Here is a 21,668-nt window from a genome sequence, read left to right on the forward strand (position 1 = left end):
AGAATTACCAAAAAAAAAATTCCTATAAATTTGAAAACCCCATATTAGGACCTTGGAATGGCCTAATTATTCTAAGGTGACTTCCAAGGCCAAAATTCCAAACAATGTTTAAAAGAATTCTTCCCAGTTGTCACCAATTGAAGAATCTCCTTCATAGTCATATATGGGTTCAAGCCCATAAGTTCAATTAATCATTTTTTAAAAGCCGGTCCTTATTCATAAGACTCAAAGCCTGGCTTGCAACCCTATTTTTATTTTTAAATTTTTAAAAATTAAAAATTTTAATTATAATATTGCATATTCTTTTTAAAATACAAATTATAATGTTTAAAAATTAAAAATAAATAATAAACATTTTAATTTTCATTTTCAAATATAAACATATATTCTGGAGTTCAAATTAAATTTAAAAATTAAAAATATTTTATTTTTTTAAGGGTAAAATAAAAATAGATTTAAACAGGCTAATCGAGCATGTTTTTTCAATGCTTATTAAAGTTGAATTTCAAAACTTAACTTCTTTAATATATATATATATATATATATATTTTAACTCCAACCCTCATAAAAAACAAATTTAAACGGGCAATTGATTAAACTCAACTTTTATTCCCATATCTATTCAAAGAATGACCATATGTTGTCATTGTGGGTCCTATTAATTGGCTATTGGCTAAAAGAGTCCCACTATGTATGGGTGTATTTTCGCCAAATAAGAAGATAGAATTGGACCATACAAATTTATAGTTTAAAAAAAAAAAAAAGAATCATAGTTACTGCTCAAGTTAGCAATTGGCGTCTATATCACCATGTGAATTGAATCATGATATGGGGCTTTGGGGAATTTGTAGTACTCTAAGGAATTTGTCAAGGAGGTGAATCATCATGGAAATTTCAGAGATTATCCATCATTCATCTGTGTCAGTTCTACACGCAGATCAATCAATTAATAATATATGACAGAGTTCACTGAATCATGTCTCATAAACACTACTGTTGATCTTTTGATAATTGAAAGTTGTTCCTATAAATACTTCAATATTGAAATATGTTAAATGATAATGAAAATCTCAGTCTGGAAAATGACAACTTGTGATTGTGCCATTGACTAAAACAAATTAACAAATAACAACTACTATTTCAATTTGAAAAAATGATGATCTTGATTCTGCCGTGATTAAAATAAATTAGCAAATGATAACAAAGCAATTGAAATCACTTTATTAGTCAAATTTAATACTAAAAGTTCAATGACTATTTCAGTTTGGAAATTGACAACTTCAATTGTCCTTGTGACTGAAAGATGTTAGCAAATGACAACTAAGTTACTAAAATTATTTTTTCAAATGATTATCTTAATTTAGGAAATAACAACTTTGAGTCAATAACTTTAAAAGAATAATAAATGATAACTCTGTTTGGATGTTTATTTCTAAGAGTGTTCATGGGATGAGATAAGATGGAATTAAGATAGTCCTGTCTCATCCTAAAAAATACATAGGGCTAAATTCTTGTTTTGTATCCCATCTCGTCCCGTCTTATTTAGGTTTGGGATGGGACAAAACCAAAATGTTCTAATAAAGCAAATAAAATATAAAAGAGAGATTTGTAAAACAATGTTTATTAAATTTTATAACTTATTGAGTCTAAAATCAAAAAATATAATAAATAAATTCAATCATTGAGTTACAATAATTACAATTTAAAGTGAAAGAATGCAATCACACTAATTGGAATTTAAAGTTGATCACACAACTACAAACGACACCCAAGTTACAAATGCCATAACAATAACATAATCATTAAGTTACATAACTTAAATGAGCATAAAAATAAAACAAAAATAAATAAACAAAAAATATTCATTCTAGCTAAATAAATAAAATATTAAATTAAATATTAATAAGAGAACACAAAGAATATAATAATAATTCAGGATGGGATAGAGCCCTGATGGTATTCCTATATTTTATCCCATCTTGAACATATTTTTTCATTCATCTTGTTTAGTTTTGGGTCAGGATAGACCCATTTAACTATGATAGAGATGAAATTAGGCCAAAAACAAACATGAAAATCACCAACTTTTGCTAAGGGTTAAAAAAGATATTTTGTAGAAAAGAAAGAGAATACCAGAAAAGTCCTTGAAAATTTCAAAATAATTACACATTTTTTAATACTGTTACTATTATGTCATTGATATACGTGGGTGGTCATTTTATGTGATTTTACCTTTTTATATCAATTGGAGTTTTATGTGTACTAATGTTCCTTTAATTAATTTTTTTTATTATATAAAAAAATTAGCGTAGCTTGTGGAAAAAATTAATAAGAGCAACCCATGAATAATCAAGCTTTCTAGTAATTAGTAATAGTAATTTTTATATTAAATGAATATGAAAATGGAAGGGAATAATATTATGTGAACATGTGCCCGTAATTGGTCGTACAATAAAAAACAATGCTCTCTCACGGTTCCCTTTCACAAGATCCCCTATATATAGCCTCTTCCCTCTTAAACCCTCTCTCTTTCTGTCTCTCTCTAACATTTCTTCTTCCTTCACACTCCTCAGCAAGATCCAGAAGCAAACCCTAGCGAAGAAGGAGCTGAGAAGTCGTTAGAGCCACGCGAACAAATTCCTCCTCTTCTTCACATCCCGCGATCCATTCTCTTTTTATCTGGTTAGGTTCCAAAACCCTACTGATTATAAATTCACGAGCCTCTTCCTTTTTTCTTTTTCCGGGGACATTTCATTTGGAAATGTGGGTCTCTCTGCGTGAAATGTTGCGGCTTGATTTAGTCTGAGGCGGGATTTTGATGGCGTAGCGAAAAATCCCGCGGAAATTTATTTACTGTACTTCGTGTGGAATTTTATGTTCTCTGGGAGGTGGTGAAGTCCTGTTGCGAACCGGGAATTTGAGTTGAAAATGTCTTTCGTTCGCATCTACTATCTTCTTGTGTCGTAGAAAAATTAAATTAAATTGTAAAATTTAGTTTTCTATGGCTGGGGTACTTATCCTGATCAGGAATTTGAGCCTGAGGCATGATGCGCACTGTCTGAAAGTCGTTGCAAATGAGGCGGAACTTATTACAAATTCTTTGGGCTATATCTGTTAGCGGAATGAACTCTTACAGGATGATTTTATGGAGGATACGTTTTAGTCTAATATCTTTTGTCTCTTGGTCGTAGCCGTTTTGGATGATTGTGATAGCCTTGTTATATAATTTCAAGTTCTTCTTTGGCAAAGAGTACACTGATTCATGGAAACTCAACAATCAATTATTCCTTGTATTAGACTATTATTCTACTGGGCGGTTATTCTGAATTGATACTTGCATTAGTTTTGCACTTTCGTATGTTTTTTTTTTGTCCCCTTTTCTCTTTAGAGTCTTTCTTGATTAAAGGCATGCTTATTGTTTTCATGGTTGCAAATTAGTTATTCGGTTGGTTTTCAGATATCTTTGGTGATGGCATCTTCAGAGCAGCTAGCCCCAGCTCAAAATCATCCTGCAGCTGATATTGTATGTATATCCTGACGCTGAATAGTGTAGCATATGTTTATTTGTTAATCTTCTGACTTGTTTTACCTGAAACTGCAATACAGGTTGGTAATGCTTTTGTTGAGCAGTATTACCATATGCTGCATGAAAGCCCTGAACTTGTGCATAAGTTTTACCAAGATATTAGTAAGCTTGGTCGCCCTGGAAAAAATGGTATAATGGGTATTACAACCACAATGCAAGTGAGTTTTTGTTGTCTTTCTCTCTCCCATACCTTTATACCTGTATTCATATCTAATCTATGATCAGTTTAGCTTTACAATTGATTTTTTTTTAGGCAATTATCTGAGACTCTTGGCTCTTTGGTCACCTGGATTTAATTTTAGCTTGCTTGGTTACTTCAAAGCAAAGTTAAAATTTGCTATTAAAAAAAATTTAAAAGGAAAGGGGAGTTGATCATGTTGGACCAAAACTTCTAATGACCTGATTTATTAAATTGACACTATTGAAAGAATTTATCATTTTTTGTTACTCCTTCTTGCTTTCTTTGATGAGGAGGACTGGCAGAGTAGAGCTCTGTAGGTCCTAAAAGATGTCCATTTAGGAAAGAAATTTAAAACATCTCTAATGGCACTGAATTGATTTTTTTTAAAATACCATATCATCATGTGATTGTATAGGATTACCTGTTGAGCCTGATCCCTCTTTGTAGAGTAGTTTATTGAAAAGGATTATGATCTCCCATCCTTGTCTGGCATTTATGATATTACCTTTTGGTCTTCCTTTGGAGCTACGCTGCTTGTTCTCTGGTCAAATCGTTTCCTTACCAGGATAGAAAGTTAGAATGCGTCCTGCAATTGATCTGTCTTAAGATTGCCATTGAATTTGGATTCATGCCTACGTGCATGGTCTTGTTCCTAGTTTCCCATGTACAATGAAGAATGGTGATGGAAAGTTTGGTTAATTCTTCCCATTGGGGTTTGTAATGATTCCTGAACCAATGATGTATAGCTTTGCTGCTCATGAGACTTGGATTACATCAGATACGAGTGAAAGTGGTGAGGCAATCTAAACTGTTCTTGCAAAGGCACACTTTTGAAAGGTGTGATTTAATGTTTTGTGGAAGCATTACAAAATATACAATCTGGGTTTGACTTACAAATGATGAATTCTTAAATTATCGCTTATTGTGATGGCTCTTTTAGTCAGCTTCCTTATGAACATGATTAACTTCAGAGAGAGCTTCATCCACCAAAGGTTTTCCAATCTCTGTTAGGGTTAGCTGGTGAGTCGTTTTTCTGCCAAAAGGAACCTGCAACTTGGGCTGCCTGACCATTAGAACTTGTCCTCTTTGTAATAGATGGACAGAGGGTTGCCATGGTTTGCCTCTTAATCTTAGGTCTTTTCTCTTTGGTTAGTACAGGGTCCAATAGAGACAAATTCCGTTCTGATATATTATACAATTTACGATCTGCATTAGTCAAAGCTTTGAAGGCTTGGGTGAATTTGCTTATCTGATTGCTTGGGCAGCATAGGTGATGGCTGACAAGGACATCTTTTTTAGAGCCAATTTGCCAAGCTAAGCAATATGTAACAAGGGTGTTGCATTTTGTGATACTCTTCACAACCAAGAAATGGGAAGCTGTGTAGGCTGCCTATTGGAGTGTTCTTTCAATACTTGGTTTGATGTACTCTTGTCAAGGGGGATTCACCTTTTGTTTAAGATGCACCAATATTCTTTAGTGAGAAGAGGCTGGTTGAGAAGATCAGAGGGTCTGAGTGGCAATCCTCATTGTTGATTTATGCACAAATGCTTCCATCACGTGGTGAATTTAGGCTCTGTCATTGTTGTGACCCTAGAAGTGATTTTAAGATCTATTGGCCTAAGTCACTAATTCTCAGTGACATCTCTCCATTTCTTCTTTTTGTTCGATTGTTACAAATGATGGGGAAATCAATGGGGATATTTCACATAGGATTCAAGTTGGGCTGTTTAATTAGAGAAAAGCTAAAAGAGTTATTTGCAAATGTAAGGTGCCTAATAAACTTAAAGAAAAGTTTTATTGTATTGCTATTAGACCAGGTATGTTATATAGTAGTGAATGTTGGGCTCTAACGGGACAACAAGAGCATAAAGTTGGAGTAGCAAAGATGAGAATGTTACTATAGATGTGTGGACATACACGTAAAGATAAAATTTGAAATGAGTACGTACGTGAAAAAGTGAGGGTAGCACCTATTGAAGGCAAAATGGTAGAAAATCATTTGAGATGGTTTGGGCATGTATAAAGAAGATTGCGAGAGGCAGTAGTGAGAAGAATGGAACATATAACTTTGAACCTTGTTAAGAGGGGTAGAAAAAGACGTAAGAGAATACTCTTGGACGTTGTTGAATGCGATCTCTTAATTAATAATATTTCTAAAAGCTTGGTGAATGATAGAGCACAATGGTGTCTTGCAATCCATGTAGTCGACTCCACCTAGTGGGATAAAGGCTTGTTATTTTTGTTGTTTTTACAATTGATTCTATGAAGGTTATTATGTTATTTTATAATTTGGTATTATGTATTATCCAATGGAGTCCGATTTATGAAATAATAAAGAGGTTAGAATTAAAGCTCATGTCCTTTTACTTATTTTCTTGTATTCTCATGAAGCAGGATATTAATGAGAAAATACTCTCGCTGGATGAGTTCATTGCAGAAATCATATCTGTGGATGCACAAGAATCTTATGGTGGGGGTGTTCTTGTCCTGGTCACTGGGTTTATGATTGGAAAAGACTGCAAGAGGCAAAAATTTTCGCAATGTTTCTTCCTTGCACCTCAAGAAAAAGGGTACTTTGTCTTGAATGATGTATTCAGATATGTTAACGACAATGAAAACCAGCACTCTATCGATGTTGTTGAAGCTCCTGCTACTCCTGATAATGGTATTATAATGCCTACCTTAAATTAAAATTTCATGGTCTCTTGTAGTCCACTTGTAAATTCTTTTTTTTTTTGGCAGCAGATCCTTCTTTGCAGCAGATTCATGTTTCTGAGCAAATAGTTCCACCGGCTGAGGATGTCAATGGAGAGGAGGTATACAATCCTGAAAATGGGCAAGCTCCAACTGAAGAAGAAGAAGCTCCTGTACCTGAGGTGGTTGATGAAATTCCTGATGATTCACTAGTGGTCGCTGGTTCTACTTCTATTATTGAAGAAGTGCCTAAGAAGTCATATGCCTCTATTGTCAGTAGCTATTCTGAATTACCTTCTTATGATGTTTCCTGACTCATATTGAGTTATGTTCGGAATGCTGCCTTGGAGTTTTTGTGTGGTTGGGAATAAGATAGTCATAAATTGCTGGAACGATCTTCTTTCCTTTGGTAGGATCAATGGTAACTGCTGTTGTTCCTTGTTTCCTTATCTAACAAGTGAATATCTTTCATGGTATAGGTCATGAAGGAGAGTGCCGCAGCATCTCCTGTGGCAACAGCTATTTCTGTGAGATCTGCCCCTAAAAGCCTGGAGCAACATGCAACTGCTGCATCTTCAGCACCCAGTGTGTCAGAAATGAATTGTTCTAACACAATGGTTGCTGTACCAGGAAACAATCAAGAAACTGAAGGTGTGGTGCCCCTTTATCAGAATGAATTTATTTTCTTCTGAATTGATCTGCCTTTGGTTTTTATTCATCACTGAGATGTATTGACATTGTATTATTCTTTGTATAGCTGAGGGTTATTCTATTTTTGTGAAAAGTCTGCCATTAAATGCTACACCTTCTCTTCTGGAGAGTGAATTCAAGAAGTTTGGTCCTATTAAGCGTGATGGTATCCAAGTTAGAAGCCAAAGGGTATGTCACACATCCATTTTCTGCTTTGTATTATCAATTTATAGCCTATTGTTCTTATTTATGAATGAATTAAACAGGGATTTTGCTTTGGCTTTGTGGAGTTTGAAGTGGCTAGTGCGGTGCAAAGTGCACTTGAGGTATTCTTCAGATCTAGCATTTAAATCTTTTGGGCTTTCTTTTCGTGGAGTGAGCTTGTGGAGCAGGAATCACTGTAGTTAATAATATTCAGATTGTCTTATACTAGCTTTGAAACGCAAATTTCCCTTCACTCATTAGATTATTAATCTTAAAAGGAGATAGGTTAAATTTCCTTTGCTCTGCTTTTCCTTTTTTGGTTTTAGATTTTTGTAGCCATCATTTTCCAGGTTTCTCTTAAATTTGCATCTGTACTTTTTTCATTTACTTATCTAGTAATTTTTTTAAGAAAAAAGGAGAAGTTCTGCGTGCAATTTCCTGATACTAGGTCTATTAACTTGTGGACATTTATTATTTCATGTAAATTTCTACATGCATCTTTACTATTGATTGGAATGTCAGGCTTCACCAATTGTCATCAGTGGGCGCAAAGCTTTTGTTGAGGAAAAGAGATCAACTAATCGAGGCAAGTTGTTATTTTATATTTTCAAATTAAGCCTGGAATGATTATAGAGTAGATTCCCATGCGCAGTTTATGTATATGCTTGACATGTCAACAAGATTACTGTTTGGATTGTGGGGAGGATTAGACTCTTTGTTTGCATTCTATTACATTTTGGTTTAGGATTTCACCCTATCTAATTGTTGGTCAGATCCTGGTCAAGGTTGTGACAATTGTAAGCAAACTCATGAGTCACGGTTTTTTTTTTTTTTTTGGGGGCGGGTCAGAATCATAAAAGTTCACATTTTTAATAGTTTTTAATTGGAAGACGGAGATGGAGATGGCTGCAGGGATAGCTTGAAGTTTAGCTCCCAGACATTCAACGGAAGGAAGAACGGTACCTGGGAAGTGAGGATATTTTTCTTGCTGGGGAGAGAAGGAAGAATGCTGTGTGTATGAGGCTGTTGTTCCTATGACTCACTGGGTGTGTTGTGTAATTTCACTTGATGACATGCAGACTTGTGTGTTTTGAGCTGGGTCTTTCTTAAATTAACAATCTTGGCTGCAATCGGGGATGAAACAAACAATAACAAGAAGCCTTGCCTCCATTTTGTTAAGTGAAGTTAGCTACATAAATTGTGTGAAGCCATAGCTATTTATTGACGACTAATTCTTCAGATATTTTATTCACCAATAACTCCCATATGATAAAGCAGTAAAAAGATCTATTGGTTGTCTCTGAACGCAGTACACTTTGGTCTTGAACTCGCTTTTTTCCTGAGTTTGCCCCAAGTTCTACTGAGTGATTGGTTGAGAACTGTATGACTATGACCAGTTTTCCCTCTGTAGAAACATGAAAATGTGCATTCTGAAGTTACTTGGGAACGTAAGAAATAAATCTGGATTTCATATGTTAAGTGGTATCCTCACCTCCCATCTTACAATTGTCTTGAGGAAAGGATGCCAAAGCGTTTCTGAAATTCTGAGTTCTTCAGGTCGAGTTTTACCTTTAGCTTCTATACTCTATGGTGGGCTATAGAGTGTTGACTATGAAGTCGGTTGGATTCGACTATAAGGCATCTACTTCTATTCTTGTCGTATCTTTTCATTATTGTTTGGTTGGATATGATTTTGCATTTACATTCAGCTTCTACTTCTACGATTGATTGTTTTGAGGTTGAGTTTTGCCTTTAGCTTGCAGTCTTGATGGTGGACTGTAAGGTGTCGACTATAAATTCAACTGTTTGTCGCTGACTTCCAGGGAATAACAGGCCACGGTTCTCATCCGGTAGGGGTGCAGGATACAGAATTGAGGGTGGAAGAGGACGTGGAAACCATGGAAATGGCCGAAATTATGGAAGAGGAGCTGACTTCATCCGGGCTGAATCTGGGTACAGGAATGGCAGTCGAGGAGGGTATTCCAGCCGTGGAAACAATGGTTATCAGAGAGTTGATCACACCGGAAACAATGGTGGTGGCCGTGTGAATCGCTCTGGTGGGCTGGCCATTAATTCAATGGCAAAAGCTACATCTGTTCCTGCGCCGGCATGAGCAATCATCTCTAATCAAGGCAAGGACTGAAGATTATTTCCTTTTTAAGTACAGTAGTTCCAGTATTGGAAAGCATTAAGGAAAAAAAATTGAATTCTTTTGTGGATGAGCTACCAGTAAGTCAGGTAGGTCCCCCTCTCTTGAGAATTGATGATTTTTGGGGTCTTTAATTTTCCAATTTGGGTTCAGTATAGCGTACAACTTGCGTAGGAAGTTTTGTGCTTCCCCGGTTTTATGAATATTTAGGGGGCATTGTTGCATTTCTGAAGAAATATTAATGAAACTTTGGAGATGATTTATGTAAAACTTGGCAGTTAGTTGAATTTTGAGCTACATTTCATAGCCTTTTGTATCCATTGTTTGGTTTCGTTCATCATACTTGCTCCTTATTGTGGCTGCTTGCTGCCAAACCTAACAAATCGAATCTGTGTTCATACATGAAAGAGACACAACAAAGAATGTAATTTGTGTATAATAATCTGTTCTCTTTCCTCACTCATCATTTATTTATTTTAAATTATGCTTGATATATTCATGTGTATTTACTTTTATATTAGGATCTTGATGTTTTAAATACTCGTGTTTGCGCTGCTGGTGTTAATAGAAGAGGGATGATTTCTGGATTTTTTTTCTTTGTACATTGTGGGCTTTGTATGCCCATTTTTGACCGACACAGGTTCTTCCTAGAAAAAAGTGGATCTTAATTTTTTTTATAGGATTAACAGTGCTAATTTGATTAATGGAAGGATTGACAATGCTAATTGGATTACTGAAGGACATTTGGTTTAGTTGGTCGAGATAATTGAACCAGTTTATTATAGGCTCTTGATTGAGTTTTGAGATTCGCAGTCATGTTAAATAAAATATTTAAAGGTTTCTGTGGGGTATTCATGAGATTATCATTAGTAATAACAGTTTCATATAGTAGGGGTTTAAATTAGTTTAAGCAAGAGGTATTAATACTTTCAAGTGTCTCAGGACGCTGAATGATAGAATAAAAATGAAAAAAATATTACATTGTATCAAAAAAAAGATTTTGTTTCATAAAAAAAATCTTTTAAAAAATTAGGAAGAATGTTGAATAAATCATATTGGAATAGGCAAATAATAGAAGAATACTATGAATTGGAGTAATTTCTTTAAAATTTTTAAATATCTATCTGACATAAATTTTTGTGAATTACATTTCTAACCTTTTACAAAATAACGGAGTGAACGCAAATTGACTTTTTTTTTTGTTTTTTTTTTTTTGTTTTAGAAGATGAAGTTATGGCTAGCTGTGTTATTGTTTTTCTATTATTTTGCTGAAAATCAGAAACTTAGTGTTGCCAAAAAAAGAAAATAATGTCATGTAAGTTCCAAAAGACTTTAAAAATAATTATTATATAATGATTATTTAGACATATTTTTCTTTTTTAATGTCAAAAGTCAAAACGTATACGAAATTCTCCTAAAAATAAACAATAAATTACTAAGACTTCTCGTAAATTTTACATAAACTGAATTATTTTTGTCACAGTACCACTAACAATAAAATAAATATTATTTTTGTTATCTTCATTTAACTATTACGCCCAGCACTTTGCATTGTACCGAACATGACATTTGAAAATCTATTCAAAATATTAAGAGTTGATGAGAGTTTAGGTGAAAAGTAACATGATAATTAGTGGTCAGTACCAAATTCTTGACTTCGGTTTCAGCCAAATCCAAATTTCGATTTCAATATTTCACTAACAACACCAACAGCAACGGCAATACCAAATTCTTGACTTTGGTTTCAGCCAAATCCAAATTTCGATTTCAATATTTCACTAACACCAGCAGCAGCAACAAAACGACTTAATGTTGACTCTGTATCTGTTGCGGTTGGTGTTGTTAGTGAAATATTGAAATCGAAATTTGGATTTGGCTGAAACCAAAGTCAAGAATTTGGTATTGCCCACTAATGATCACTTTACTTTTCACCCAAACTCTCATTAACTCTTAATATTTTGGATAGATTTTCTTCAGATGTCATGTTCGGTACAAGGCAAATTGCTTGTGGGGAATGACACAGATACAGAGAAATTGCTTGAAGCCGCCACTATAAATTTAAATTGTTTAGATTAAATTTAACAATACAGATTAATTATTATTTAAAAACTAATAATCAGCAAGCATTTGATTCAACTGGTAAAGTATTTTATGGGTTTGAATTAATCTTGATGGAAGTGTTTGGTCTATATTTTGTTTCATAGGATTCAATATCTCAGTAGGTCAATTTTTTTAATGTAGCTCCATTGGTCAACCCAGTCAAAGGAACTGGTTTGGTATTTATTGCAACATAGACCAAACACTTCCATTACCCAAAAAAAAAATTACATTATTTTTATATTTAATGTTTTTAAACAGGCAAAATTTTAAGTCAAATATTTCTTTACTTCAAGAAAAAGAAAATACAAATAGTTCTTTGATGATGCCATTGTCAGGTTTGCATGTGGCTGGCTACTTAACAATATGATGTTACCATTTGGATTTTCTATTATATTTTCTTCCCGGTTGAGACATTTTCTCTATGACATCATTTGCTTTGGAGGAAGATCGATGCTAATTTTGTAATATTAAAAACAAAAAAAAAATCATTCTGATTGTCATTTGGTCAAAAGTAAAATAGATTCATGTATTGATTTGGTTGGATTCCATCAAGATAATTGAAATAGAGTTGAAAACAAGTTGGGTGGATTGAAACCAAGAAAAAAGTCAAATGGATGGGATTAAGATAATTGAAATAGCTTTCTGATATAATTAATTCAGCTAAAAAAATTATCTTACAAAATTTAAAATCAACTTTGATTGATTTGATTGGATGAGGCGTCCAAATGAAACAAACGACAGGCCTATGGTTACTAGAAAGAAAGCAAGCAACATGCAAAGTCACCTACTCTTCCGCTACTCAATATTCTCTCTCTTGAAAATTATAAATAATTAATTAATTATCTTTAAATTAATATCATCCTTATTTAATAAGTGTCTCATTTAAGGCTAAAAAGTTGAGTAGTTTATTTATTAAAAGTATTTTTTTAAAAAAAGTTAAAAACTCATTAATAATATTAAATCATTAAACATGTTTTGTATTTTTTAACGTTTAAACTATAAAAATATTTTATATTTTTTAAGAGATTATAAGAAGAACTTAACCAAATTCACACTTGTTGAGAAATTGTTTTAAAAAGAAGTATGTAACTTTTCAATTTTTCTTTTTTGCAATTAATTTTAATAAATTGTTCTCCAGAAATTTATAATACATTAATAAGGATAAGATTGAAAATTATCATGGATCTTAACTAATGTTCTCTCTCCAGAAATCCAGAAATTAATTTTCTTTTCCAATTTTAACTAGCGGATCTTAACTAATGTTCCTCTCCAGAAATATCATATTTCAATGAAATGCTAGTAACATTTTTTTTAATTATTGTAAAACCACAGTTAACACCGTCTAATAGATAACTTTAGTTAAGATCCAATAATAAAAAGTCTTTAGGCCTTACAACCTTGGTCCCGTTTAATTATTAAAAATAAATGTAATAAAATAGATTAAAAAATTAAAACAAAAATAAACTAAATCACATTTTTCTCATACTAAGCATGATAAAACTCAATAATATATATTATAAATGTAAAAATTATCACACCATTCAAAAATATCATAAATTATAATTTTCAACCTCATGAAATAAATTATCTCTCTCCTCTTATAAATGTGTTTACTTTTTCTTTTGATTATCTTATATTTACATTTATTTTTCAATGCATTCTCCTTCCTTTCTTTTGTAATAACCAAACGAGATTCTTGTGTTTTTAATACAAGTTTGATCGGAAAATCTGAGATTTGGTGCAACTTAAAGCATGAATCTTACATAATGGAAGGCATTATAAATCATGATTCCCCATGAAACTGTAAAATGAAACTATACAACATTTCACCTTCTCTAAACACAAATTAACACACCCACAGCAAAATATGAGTGCCTACTAACTTCTAAGTGCAAGCATTGAAAAATAAATTATAATGCATCAACTTTGTTGTTTCTGAATCCAAATCCGATCCACTCACCTAATAAGTATCTCACATAACATGATCAAAACCGTTTAATTTAATCAAACAATTGCAAGAATCACATAACACACAAAATACCAAAACTCAATTTTTTCTCAATTTTTTTGGAAGGATGAACAAATGTAAGAAGTGCTTTAATTGTAAAAATTGTTTTGAATGTCTGAAAGGAAATATATCTCCACAAATTTTAATATTGATAAATCTAATAACTATAACATAGACAGTCATTAAATAAATGAACTGAGATTACTTACCAAATCCAATATTTCCCTTCTACAACCAGATAATAACTTGCCCAGATTCATGATGACAACAGTTTTATAACATTTTTTTTTTGAGCAAAGACAACAGTTTTATAACATGACATTAAATGTTTTAAATAAGAGTCATTTATATGGACAATTAAAAGAAAATGTGTCAAATGAACCAAAAGTGCATCCAGCAGAGAAAACAAATTAAGGAATACTCCAAGTAAATAGGTATGATCTTGTAGTAATATGATAATTCTCACTTTGAGATAAATGAATAGCTTAAGGTACAATACTTGATTTAGTAACTTTCTTTTTTTCCCCCCTCTAGATCAACATCTTTCAAATCAAATTATTACAAAAACCTTAAGAATAAATTAAAGGGAAAGGAGAATTGCTATACTAAACTATATTACACTTGGAAAGATGCAATACTTTTCCTTCAACAGCTAAAAATTATGTCAAACTTATGAGTATTGGATATCAAAACTAAACAGCAAATGGCTTAAAGTGGACACCAGATACAGTGGCAGGCTGGTAGCAACCGAAGAGCAGAAGCTTTAGAAATTTAGATACCAAAATTGCAAGCCTGGACGAATTCTAAATTGTAGTCAACATACTTTGTCCACAATGGCTTGAACTGAGTCATTGCAATGTCAAGCCATGGTTTCATATTACCATTGAAGTGCACCACTGCTGCATTCGTAATCTCATCCATGCTGATGCTTGGGTTATAGCCAAGCCCCAGAACATGCCATGACTTGTCTAAAGGCTTTGTTGTTGCGTAATATGTAATCAGGCCTGGTGGCAACGTCCCCAGTTTCCACAAGGTTCGATTTTCGTTCTGCAGCAACATCAAGATACCCCAAGTTAGATATAGATAAGGAGGGATGTAAGGTAAAAGTATAATTACAAAATATTACAAACTAAAGAAAGTAACGAGAACAATCAATATGCCTATGATCTCTCCTAATTTCAGAATATGCAGTCTCTAACAATGCAACTAGCGGTGCATTTATTAACATCAAGGCTCAGACAACATAGAACCTCATGGGAATTTACAGCAGGATGTTGTAAAAGAATCAAATATTAAATGGTTTTATTAGCAGCCTATAATATGGCATTGTCTAAGATTAAGCATGACAAAAAGAAAAAGGGGTAAACAGATAAAGCAGATCTGCAGATGCCAAGAGAAAAGTTCTTACCAGATTCTGCCAGTAATGATACTCTTCTGTGCATTTTTCCCTTCTCCAAGCATCCAAATCAAAGAAGTTCATTCCATAAGCCCAAGCACAAGCCTTTGGGTTAAATTTTGCCTTGATCAAGGGATGTGAAAAATTCATGTACTGTGCATATCTATGGAATGACCCAAAACATGTTTCTACTGCCCCATTCACTTTTCCATCCATATCAATCTTCCACAGACCAGTCAGGTCCTTCTGAACCACTATGTCATCATCCAAAAACAGAATCCTATGCAGCTTAGGATACATTTCAGGCAAGTAAAACCTCAAATGGTTCAGGATTGATAGATATTTTGGATTCCTGAACTTCATATTGGTCGTGTCCTTTGTCGCATTCTCAAGCTTGTTCTCGAAGTAAAATCTCTGCAGGTTTGCGGATTCCAATTGCCTAAGGACTGGTACATACGAGGAATTCAAGAATTTGTAGTCCTCAACTGCCTTAACCTCAATGTGTGCTCCATTATAATCCTTCAACTTAAACATCACTTGCATGGCTCCAAGATTCATCTTATCAGTTACAACATGAAAGACATGCTTCCATGGTTCCTTTGCATTCTTGGTCGCTGAATTGACCACAACAGATGCTGCAATCACATTATCAGAGAATATGGCATAGTGGTAAAGGTTTGGATCCTCCAATTCGGGTGCAGGTGGCTTTCCCTCATCAGAATACTTCTCAGGATTTGCAATCCGCTCCTCCATCAACCGCATTGACAGACAATGCAAGCTCTTAGGAATTGATTTGGCAGCAATCAGGCTAGAGAAAGCCCCCTGCTTCTTTGCCTTGGTTAATTGCTCATTCACAGCGAAAATCGTGTCCTTCAACTTTTGAATCTTGAGCTGGTTATCAAAAGACTCCTTAGCTTCACTGATAACCTGGCGCGTGACTTTGATACGCTCTTTCACATCCTTTTCCAACTGGCGTAGCACTGATTCATCAATAGGCGCAGCATCAGAATTGAAGAGAGCCCGATATTGGGGTTTGTTCATAAGATCTGAGAAGTTGCGAGAGAGATCAGCAAATATCCTAACGATCTTTGAGGTCTCAAGCTTGAGCTTTCGCGCATAAGATGCGTACACCAGAGCCAACGATCGATGATCATCAGCTTGCTTCCGGATCTGGTCCAGGCGAGGCTTGAGGGGATCCGTTTTGAGTGCCAGTACGGATCTCCTGACAGACTCGAACCCGCGTGCTCCAGCATCGTAACCCTAGTTTAAAAGTAACAAGGAAAAAAAAAAAAAGAAGATTAATCAGTTTCTGAATTGGCCAGCTTTCAGTTCTCATATGTCTTCTTCCAAGTAACAGAATATCTTATCCCTTTCGAATAACATTCCCATTTTCTTCCTCCCGTGGGGAAAAACGTGAAAAAAAAGAAGAACAAATAACACCATGCCAACATTAGATCCAGAGCGAGCCCGATGCTCCCCCATTGAACAGGCAAAACAAGATCCCTAAACAGAACATCAATTTCGAGATCAAGGAAAATCCCAAAAATTCCCCGCATACTCCAAAATGTAATTGCTCACTTTCCCAGAAAGAAAAGAAGGAAAAACAAGACAAGTGGAACGCCTGAAAAGAGAGGTAGAGAAGCGGAAGCTTACCAACTGAGATTGATCCGGAGAGTAGGAATGGGAAGTAAAGAGGAGGGAGAGAGTGAAGAAAAGACAGAGAGCAACAGTAATGGCGAAGGCCAAAACTCTGAAGGAGAAGGAAAAGGCGAAGCTGGGGGAGCCTCCAGCGGCGGCGCGTGGGAATCGAGATGGCGACATTATGGACCCAGAGTGATTGACTCGGAAGCACTTAACTCAGCAGCAAACTGAGTGAGTCGCCGGAAAATGAAAACGATACTGCTTCGTTTTTCTGCGAGTGGCTTTGCCACTGCCAGAGGGACAAAAGAAAAAGGACAAGGAAGCAGGGAAAGAAAAAGACGCGTTGAGTGGTTAACGGGAACCGGACAAGGCGGTGACACTTGCAGTGAAATTTTTTGAGAGAATCGCGTATAAGACCACGAAAAGTAGAGGCGAGAATAGGTTAAACTCTTATTAAAACACGCCCTCATTTATTTTTAATTAAATTTATTTAATTAAATATATCAATCTTACTTTTTTAAAGCTTAACCTACAAACTTAATTGATCTGCTTATTTACGCACACATATATTTTATAATATATTGGACACATGTTAGTTTTATAATTTAATTTTAAATCAATTTAATTGTTATTTTTAATTGTGTCTTCAATCATATTAAGCTTATATATTAATTTTAATATTATTAATTTATTATTGTATTACATTATGGATAGTAAATATTTTTAATTATTATATATTATAATTAATAAATTAATTTATATATTTACATTAATAACTTTAAAGTATATTTAAAATATTTAAAATTAAAATATGAGTTTATTTAAAATGTTTAATTTTAAATAAAATTTTACATAGACTTTCAAGCTAAATTTTAAACAGATTTAAACTTGAATTGTGAGAAAAGTTTCATGTAAGTTTCAAATCTAATTTAAGTCTATTTAATTAAAATTTAGATTAATTTAACTTATTTTCATCCATAATTGAAAGGGTATAATTGCTCCACATGGTGGCATGGCCAATTATTTTGCCCATTGAAATTACCTAATCTTTTTATTGTTAATCTTTTAATTAATATATAAATTTTCTCCTCCTCAAGTACAAACGTAGATACACATAAACTTTTTTGAATAAACAAGTTTTTTTAAATAATTAGATTTTTTTTTTTGTTATCTATAGACTTTCTATTTTAATTTTCTTTGGTTTATGACGCCTACAGAGAAATGATGTTTTTTTTTGGTGCGCTTATGTGCTGTTCTCCCTTCTGTCTTGTCCAGTGGAACGGAGGGATTTCATCCAAAAGGTACAACAGTACACCCATATTTAATGTAAATTACAGCTAGGTTAAAGTAAATGAATAAATTATTTGTGAATTTTAATCCACTTATATCATAAATTTTAAATTTATTTATCATATAAAATATTTTTTAAATTTTTAAAAATGATGCAATCTAACTTTTACTGTAAATAAAAAATAATTTTAATTATTAGTTAACTAGAGAATGATTAAAATTTTTTAACTTTAAACTTTTGATGTCTTTTTTTATTATTTTTTAATTAATTTATGATCAAAATTAATTTTTATTAAATGTAAATGTCAAATTGTATCATTTTTAAAAATTAAAAAAATAATTTATATAATAAATGAATTCAGAATCTACTAGATTTAAAGTTTAAGTATAATTTATTCATTTGTCCAAATATATAACTTTCTAATTTTATTTTTCTTTTCAATTATTAACCATAATAAATTGTTGTCTAAAAATTTAAACCATAACAAAAACAACGGTAAAATTAGAACATAAAATTGATTCCTCTAACTTTTTCTCATACTAGAAACAGAAAAAAAAAAAGCTTCCAAAATTTATCTTATATTTCAAACTAGACAGGGGAGAAATTTAGAAGTCAGCATTGTTCATCTCACGCTAATTGTTTTTTTTTTTTAATAGTTATCGAAACCCTTTTTCACTGGAAACATGATCGTGGTATATAGGCACTACCAATTAATTATCCTATGTTGATTTTTTATATTTTTATATGTAAGAACAATTTTTTATTTAAAGATATTAAGTAACATGTTAAGTTATTTTAACCTTTACTCTTTTTTTCCCCAAATTTACTTTCAATTAAATATAATGATTTTTGCAACCTCAAATGCCTTTATATTTTATTATTGAAGTTGGCTATTTCTATGTGATTTTGATGATTCATAGAGGACTTGCGAGTGCCTAAACTTAGTCGGCAGAATGTGAAAATAGGAAAAATATCAAAATTTCTTTTTGACTTTTTTTGGAATTGCATTTCCACCTGACGACAGCTAACAACGCATCATGCAGTTGGGATGAGTTCGGTTGAGTTTTGTCATTAATTAATGTTTAATCATATTTGATTTTAGAATAAACAAGCAAATTAACCCCTAATAAATTATAGGTTAAGAGTGTTTAAAATTTTAAATTCATTTTTGATATTATGACACCTTTTAACTTTTGAAAACGATATAATATAGCTCCTGCCATTAGCAAAAATTAACTTTATTTATTACATAAAAATACCTTAAAAATTATAAAAATGACCAAAAAATTAAAATAAATGACTGAAAATTTACATACAAGGATCCAAAATTACAGAAAAAACCATTAAAATTTAGTTATTTTTTTATCATTTTTTAACTAATTAATAATTAAAATTAATTTTTATTAATGATAAAGATGAAATTGTAATAGTTTTGAAAAGTTAAAAGATAGCATTGTACCAAATATAAATTTAAGGACCCATACGCTTTTAGATTAATAATTTAGTAACCAATATGTTTTATACCTTGATTTTATTTAGTAAACATTATAAAATATTAAAAAAATCATATAGTTTGTGTAATTATTACTATTACCAAAAGCTTATAATACACTACATAAAGTCATATTAATTACTCAGGCCCATTAAACGCAGAAATGAAATTGAATTAAAAAAATAAAAAATAATTTTGTATGGCGGAATTGGGACACAGAAGAGGTAGGGAAAGGATTGGCCTTCTCTTGCTTTTGGCATGGCAGGTGAAATTTGTTTGTAGCATTGAATATAAAATTAGAAAAACTGGTCAAAAACATATAAAATTAGAAAACGAAAGAGTTCATTAATAAGAACATAATAAAATATTGTATACCCATATTTTTTTTTTGCGTATTTTTAATAAAACTCCAACAAATTAAAATATGAGTATTGAGTGACACCTTTTTCCCCTTTTTGGTGCGTATGTGAAAAGGGATCTCAGGAACCATTTTCTAAATTTTTTATATAATTTTTAAAAACTTTCTTCTTTTTAGTATAAAAAAAATAAACTGGACCAAACATTTCAGGCCGAAAATGAACTAAACCATACCCTAAAAAATAATGAAAATTTAAAGGAAAATGTAAGCCTAGCCCAAATTATTTCTTTATTTCTAAAGCCCAACCAATAACGTTTTTACCTGAGTAGGAGTAAGATAAAATATTTATATTGTAATTTTAATAAAATGTTAGTTTGTAGTAATTTGGAAGTAAAATTGCGAGATCAGATTATATTTTAAGTGAAAAAGTTTAGATATTTGGGAACTATCATTCAACATGATGGGAAAATTGAAGAGGATATTATACATAAGATACAAGTTGGATGATTTAATTGAAAAAAGGTTAAATAAGTTATTTACAATCATAAGGTACTTAATAAACTTAAAGAAAATTTTTATCAAACTATTATAAGACCAATTATATTATATGGCAGTGAATATTGGGCTTTAAAGAAACAATAATAGCATAAAATTAGAGCAGTAGAGATGAGAATGTTAAGATGGATGTACAAATATATATGTAAAGATAAAATTTAAAATGAGCACATACGTGAAAAAAGTAGGTCTAGTACCTAGGGAGGGGAAAATGATAAAAAATTATTTAAGATAGTTTAGACATATATAAAGAAGACTGTGAGAGACACTGGTAAGGAGAGTGGAACAGATAATTTCGAACTTTGTTAAAAAGGATAGAGGAAGGCTAAATAGAACTTTTTTAAAAGTTGTTGACTGATATTTCTTATTTAACAACATTTCTAAAAACTTGGTATATAATAGATCATAATAGCATTATACAAATCTGTATAATCGATTTCATTTAGTAGGATAAAACTTATTGTCATTCTTCCAAAGCCCAGCCCAACTTAATTTATCTCTTGTAGCCCAAATTTCAAAGCCCATCCTCTGAGAAAAACATAAATACTCACTCCACCTTTATTTATTAGTCACATTCTAAAAAATTATCTTAATCTTTAGTGATAGTCATTCTCTCTTGATGCATGCATGCTTTGATACGCAATTCCCAAAAACACCCTCTTACTGAATCTAAAAAAAGCATAACATTTCAATTTTCAAAAAACTCTTCATAATTCCTACTTATCAAATCACTCTATTTAAATTTAGAGGCAAAAATGGGAAGTAGTTTAATTTTAAGACAACTTTGTTACTCTAACAAACTAGTCATGATTTTGATAAATTAATTAAAAGTTATTTATATATAGGATTTGAGAGATTACTTTGTAGTGCCTATAGTTGTTACCCCATATATATGTGTGTATAGCATCATTCATGTTTCACAAATCAGACGCTCAAAATTCATAGCAAATCACATAGTTTATCAATCATGAATAATTCTACTCATTCTTTATATTTATATATAAAAGAATTACCCTGGAGAACAACTATCACTCTATCAGAAATAATGGATTTGTCCATGTGTTCACACTGCTCAAGAAAGGATTCCATTTATTCCACCTTGCTCGTATTCTCTTATTTTAAGCACAAAAGCATATAGCATGGTTTGACTACTACATGCACAAATATATATATATATATATATATATATTTTGGTCTCCTTTCTTCATCCAATTTACCATATGATCTATGCAAATATTACTATCCTTCACATAAAGCAGACAATGCGGGGCCATCAAACTATTGGTGATAAGTATTATTTATAGACTTCTTTAACTAACTGT

At 32.2% G+C, this 21,668-nt stretch overlaps 2 protein-coding genes across 4 annotated transcripts; one reads left to right on the forward strand and one right to left on the reverse strand.

The window, feature by feature from the left end:
* The first annotated feature begins 2,524 nt into the window (after positions 1–2,524).
* Positions 2,525–9,825, forward strand: LOC129291303 (nuclear transport factor 2-like). Of its 3 annotated transcripts, none has more exons than XM_054928589.1 (10): positions 2,525–2,682; positions 3,458–3,523; positions 3,607–3,744; positions 6,163–6,433; positions 6,511–6,734; positions 6,942–7,113; positions 7,220–7,341; positions 7,419–7,478; positions 7,879–7,942; positions 9,180–9,825. In XM_054928589.1, the coding sequence occupies exons 2-10, from the start codon at positions 3,470–3,472 to the stop codon at positions 9,467–9,469; spliced, it is 1,395 nt and encodes a 464-aa protein (XP_054784564.1). In that variant the 5' UTR covers positions 2,525–2,682; positions 3,458–3,469; the 3' UTR covers positions 9,470–9,825. The 3 variants fall into 3 exon arrangements, with proteins under 3 accessions (XP_054784564.1, XP_054784566.1, XP_054784565.1); XM_054928591.1 differs by having other exon boundaries at positions 6,511–6,644; XM_054928590.1 differs by having other exon boundaries at positions 6,514–6,734.
* A 4,236-nt stretch (positions 9,826–14,061) lies between these two features.
* On the reverse strand, positions 14,062–16,961 carry LOC129290123 (galacturonosyltransferase 8). Its single transcript, XM_054926832.1, has 3 exons — positions 16,663–16,961; positions 15,022–16,269; positions 14,062–14,660 (listed from the first exon to the last, which is right to left on the reverse strand). The coding sequence occupies exons 1-3, from the start codon at positions 16,828–16,830 to the stop codon at positions 14,385–14,387; spliced, it is 1,692 nt and encodes a 563-aa protein (XP_054782807.1). The 5' UTR covers positions 16,831–16,961; the 3' UTR covers positions 14,062–14,384.
* Positions 16,962–21,668: the final 4,707 nt, after the last annotated feature.

This window comes from Prosopis cineraria, unplaced genomic scaffold (assembly GCF_029017545.1).
Source record: "Prosopis cineraria cultivar Desert tree isolate PC_DT_omini unplaced genomic scaffold, ASM2901754v1 PC13, whole genome shotgun sequence".
Taxonomy (NCBI): domain Eukaryota; kingdom Viridiplantae; phylum Streptophyta; class Magnoliopsida; order Fabales; family Fabaceae; genus Prosopis; species Prosopis cineraria.